Genomic DNA, 5106 nt, shown 5'->3' with positions numbered 1-5106 from the left:
CCTTTTCAAAATACCGCCTAGAGATTTTAATTCAACGTTTTACCTCCTATAGCTTCGGTTATTTGCCAAAATACCCCCTTACTTTAAGAAATAAAAAGTAAGTGTTTTATTATTATTTATTTATTTATATTGAAGATGCAGCGCAGCACGAGGCTGCGTTAAAGGCCACAATTATTACTCTCATTTGAGTTTGGCTTATCTCGCTGCTTGAATTGCAGAAGCACTGAGAGATGATCGCCAGTCGAATATTTGGAACAGAGGACTGGACTCTGCAGTGCTTTCTTTAATCACAATTTCTGTGGCCAAGGCAGCCAAAGCTGACATCGAAATCATTGAATTAAGCCTCACTGGGGATTACCAGTCTGCACGTCCGATTGCGCTTGACAATTGGGCATAGCAGGCTTTTTGGATGGGCCGATTGCTAGATATGGAGGCCCGTTAACCAGATGCCAGCTGCTTCCGAGTCGGCCGCCGCCATCTCCGCCGCTCTTCGCTCCCTCCGGCCCCGACGGGTCGACGTTGCAGATCGCGTCGCGACGCCTCCCCCACAGTCCGCGCTCGTCGTCTTCGCTCCGGACGAGCGGTGGGTAGATCAGAGGGGGCCGGCTCTGGGCACCCGTACGGAGGGCGGGGGAGGCGGGGACCACCCGTGTGCCAAAGCCGATCGCTGCGTCGGTCGGTGAGCGACGGGGTTCGCGCCTGTTCCGTACCGGAAGAGATCATTAATTGCGTCGAGAGTTTAAAACGGGAGCTTCTCGGTTTAAAGGGCGCTATTATTGCCCGATATATTCATTAGTTTTGTCCGGGAACCCCGATTAAATTCGACCCTCGAAATTTACCATTCTACCCTCGCACCAAGAGGAAAATAACACCGACACAGCAGCAAACCTTCTTTTGGATCCTCTCCTTCTCTGCCTTGAACACAAGCATCGCAAAGCTACCTAGCGAACGATTTGTTTTCAACTTCAGCTATCAATGAAACTGTCTCTGATCGTCTTCCAATCTGAAAAAAATGGATTCCTATTAATGGAACTGCAGCACTGGGCGATCAAAATGGCAAGCTCTCGTGACTGCTAAAGAGAAAGGGCTAGCTGACAGTGAGAAAGAAAGCAAAAGGCAAGCGCTGGGAGACAGAAAGGCCATATGGTCTCGCTCGTCAGAGAAAAAGCCACCCAAAGACGATGTCATGAAAGAGAAGCCCTTTATGAGCTTTTGCCGATTGCAACAGGCGCACTAGGGTTCAGATTGCTCTTCCATGTCCCCCCTCCCCGGTGGGCCTTGGCGGCTGGACTTTGAATCGCTGCCTGCCCCGGTGGTGGGTCTCAACGGAGATTCAGTCTCTTTTTTCTTCATTTCTTTTCCCTTCTCCGGCTGTCTTCTTCTGAAGTTGACCTCCGGCTTACCATTCTGGCTCGCCATCCGCCCAGCCATGGCCTATCGACCAGTCATCTCCTAGAAATGATAAACTAGAGTGTTAGTCATGCCAAAGCAGGCAGCGTCGGAACCTTTTTCTCGTAAATCAATCATTGATAAAGCTGGCAGGAAGAGTACCTGCTTATTAATCAATAGTGCAGCAGTTGATAGAATCCAAAGACGCTAACGTGCATGCAAATATCACAAGGCCTCTGTTCTACTACCTCATATTTTTAAGGTCATGCATGAAGGATTTTAGGACAAGCCTAGATATATAGGCATGTGAAATACATGAGTAGGGCACCCGCATCGCCAGTGAATTGTTTGTTAGTCCTGTGATCATACAAGGCCAGAACTAGTCGAGTAGGCGTGTCTTCCTTTCAACGAGTCTCTGCAAATTCCAACCTTGATCTGCAAAGCTTGCTGCTCAAACTAATCAAATTCAAAGTTGATAAAACAATCACTCGAACAAATATTTGACAGTTCTTTATGCTTCTAATCCCCACTCCAAACAAAATCTCGAGTAAAAGTCAGAAAAACAAGGCTGATCAAGAACTCAAACAAAGAATCAGCATTCCTACGATCCTAGTCTATGAAGAAACAGAGGTTACAGCGCTGAGGAGGCATCGGCGAAGTCTCCAAGTGCGTCGTCGTCCGCCATGTTCAGGACGTCCACGTCCATCGTCTCGGTGAAGGAATCCATCTTGGCGATCGTCGAATGGGCGGTGAGAAAAGCCATCTTCTTCGGAACCTCGGAGTGAGCATGAACGTGCATCCATCGCATCAGTGAGGAATCGCGCTTGATCCCGCAGGAAGTGGCGTGGAGGAAAACGAGCCTCACGGCGATCTTCTGGAGGCATTTGAACTCACTCAAACAGGTCTCCCACACCAGCCTACGGCTCTGTGGATTGGCGACCTTCATCTTCCCCGTCGAGGGGTCGCGCTGCTTCGCCTGAACGGCTTGGGCGTAGAAGGGATCCAGTCCTTCTGACCTCCATTTCATTAGCTCCATCAGCGCAATGTGAGCTTCCTCCGGCGACACCGACCGCGTGATCAGCCGGCCGACGTCCTTATCTTGCTCCGGGGACAAGCGCTTGAAAGGGGGGAGGTACTTGCCGCCGGCGTCCTTGATCAGGAAGAGTGGATCCAACACGAACGCTGCTGACCATGCCGGGTGGTAGTTCTTCGAGAATCTCGTCTCAATCAATTTCTCCACCGCCTCGCTGTTCATGCCGTGCTTGACGCCCCATTCTCTGACCCTGGTCCTTAGCTCGTCCCAGAGAGGCAGGCATTGGCCGATCAGTGGCCGCTCGAGCTCGATTTCATGGGCCATGGCCGTCACTAGCTTCACTAATGAGTGAACGGACTCCAGTTCGCTCCAAAACCCACCATTTTGAATCAATTCCGCCATTTCTCCGGCGAGTTGTTCCTCGCGGTAAACCAGCTTGTAGTCCTCGTCGAGAGCAGCCATTCGGATCGGACGGGCGAATTCCATCACATCCTCCACCACTGCTAGTTCGTCTGAGGCTCGATGAGCACCAATGGAGGCAGTTCTTGGAAGGCGAGCGTGCCCGTGCTCTTCGAGCTGATACCTGAGAAAAATTCTTCGGACTTGGGATTGGACGTTGATGAAGTTGGCTAACTTGAGGCAGTGGCCGGAGACTTTTCGAAACAGGGGGAGCTGCTGAGCGAAGTCCTTGATCAAGCCGTTGAATGCTTCGAGTTGGCAGGAGAGGTTGACCATGCGTTCGTTCCCACTCTCGAGGTTGCGGAGCGCCGTCTTCTTGAAGCGGTCGGCGACAATGCCGGCGCACCGTTCGGTGAAACCCTCACATAGTTTGGCGACGGCGTCCCGCATCACCTCCTCGGCGTAGCTTGAGGGCGCTCTACTGACGGTGAGAATGGAGCGGTGGAACAATGTTTTCCCGTTGGGGAGGTTCACCGCAAAGCTCACAATCGAGTGGTCGGATGACGTGGCCGACGACTTCCAGCCGTCGGAGGAGAGCTGGAAGAAGGCGGCGTCGTGGATTCTGGCCTCTGAGTCGGAGAGGACCTCGAGGTATCGCGCGTGCAGTTGAGATAGGATGAGCCGGCGGGAGGAAACAGACGGGAGACCGACCTGGTTGAGGAACGACCGGAACTTTGGGTGGTCGAGGGAGGAAGGGGAGACAGAGACTCTCGACTCCAAAATCCAGTCGGCGAGGAGGGCGAGGGCGGCGTCGGCCTGTGGTTTGGGAAGAGCCGCGGCGGGGGCGGCCATGGGGCTCTTGAGCTTCTTCACGCTATCCTCCAGCCTGGCAAGCGCGACGAGGTCCTCCTTCCCTCCTGAGAGAACGAGGGCCGGCTTGGTCAGCGGCGGCGGCGGCAGAGCGGGCCATCTCATAGCCAGGGGGCAGCGTCGGGGCGAAGCGGGCGGTAGGGAGGAGATGGGCAGGGGATCAACCGCAGCGGAGCAAGGCGACGAGAAGTTGGGGCAGCCGCCGCGCTTCAGATGCTCAGAAGCAGTCCGCGAGGGGTTCGAGGCGGAAAACAGAGCGGAGCAAAGACCGCACCGGAGCTTCGTCTCCGCGGCCTGCCCCACCCCGGCAGGAGTCACCACCATGACAGGCTCCAGGTGCGCCCAGTACCACGCCCCCTTCCCCCTCGTCGCCTTGCTCCTCACCGCCACCAGCCTCTCATACCGCTTCCGCGCTGCGCCGGCAACCATCCCCTCCGCTACCCCCTCATCGCCGGCGACCTCCTTCACCTCCGCCTCCATCCAACTCCCCACTTCCTCTCCCTATATATACCTCCGAAACACTTACCTCCACTAACAGCAGCAGAATCTCGCCCATCCATGCAACGCCATGAACCTCAACTAACAGTCACTGTCTCCATCCATCATTCAATTACTGTTCCTCCTCTTCCTCTGCTCTTCTCCTCCACGAAAGAAGGATTAAATCTCAATCCCTCCAACTCGTAACGAAGCAGTCAAACCGAGAATTCAAGGGCCTCTGCAAAAAAAAAAAAAAAAAAACATAGGCGTCTAGTAGCGGTAGTAGGTGATTGCCCATCCTAGCTCACCATTGCCGCTGCCGCTGCTGCTGCATGATGCCTCAGATGCAGCACTAAAGCAGAGGGGCACAGGCGCACAGCCTTTCTTGTAAGCTGCATCTCCATCTACAACAGGAAGATTTGTTGGTAGATTTATATACATCTCTTCCTCTCGCGAGGCCTGCTCCTTCTGGCTCCACTCCTCTTCCACCTCTTGTACTGTTGTCCGTTCCTGCATCGTCTTCTACCTTTTTACTGCAATCATCTGTACACGTATCGCGTATCCTCTACTTCATCTCCAAACTCCCAAATTTAGATTGCGAACTTGCTCCAATAGATGCAAACTGGATCGAGAATGCAGTGTGATGCATCCTCGTTGCTATTTTTACGCCCTGTACTGTTTGACAAACCATCAACTCGAGCACCGATAATCTTCCAGCAGCTTCATAAAGCTGAATGCATATATTTGGAACCGTGACGTTGAAATGCTTAAAATTCGATTTCATTTAATTCTTTTTATTTTATTTTTCAGTGAAGATGGTAGGAGAACTAATTTAGAACGGTAATAAAGAGATAAACTAGTTTCTAAACAATTTTAAAAGTAAAGAAATGGAACTAAAGGCTGTCCTTTTAAGCGAAGAAAATGAAACATGCATGAAA

General features: G+C 52.3%; 1 protein-coding gene across 1 annotated transcript; it reads right to left on the bottom strand.

The window, feature by feature from the left end:
• Positions 1–1787: 1787 nt before the first annotated feature.
• Positions 1788–4874, bottom strand: LOC121989654. Its single transcript, XM_042543833.1, has 2 exons — positions 4477–4874; positions 1788–4406 (listed from the first exon to the last, which is right to left on the bottom strand). The coding sequence occupies exon 2, from the start codon at positions 4169–4171 to the stop codon at positions 2021–2023; it is 2151 nt and encodes a 716-aa protein (XP_042399767.1). The 5' UTR covers positions 4172–4406; positions 4477–4874; the 3' UTR covers positions 1788–2020.
• Between the last annotated feature and the right edge of the window lie 232 nt (positions 4875–5106).

Source organism: Zingiber officinale, chromosome 6B (genome assembly GCF_018446385.1).
Source record: "Zingiber officinale cultivar Zhangliang chromosome 6B, Zo_v1.1, whole genome shotgun sequence".
Lineage (NCBI taxonomy): Eukaryota > Viridiplantae > Streptophyta > Magnoliopsida > Zingiberales > Zingiberaceae > Zingiber > Zingiber officinale.
This window is presented reverse-complemented; position numbering and strand designations above follow the sequence as displayed.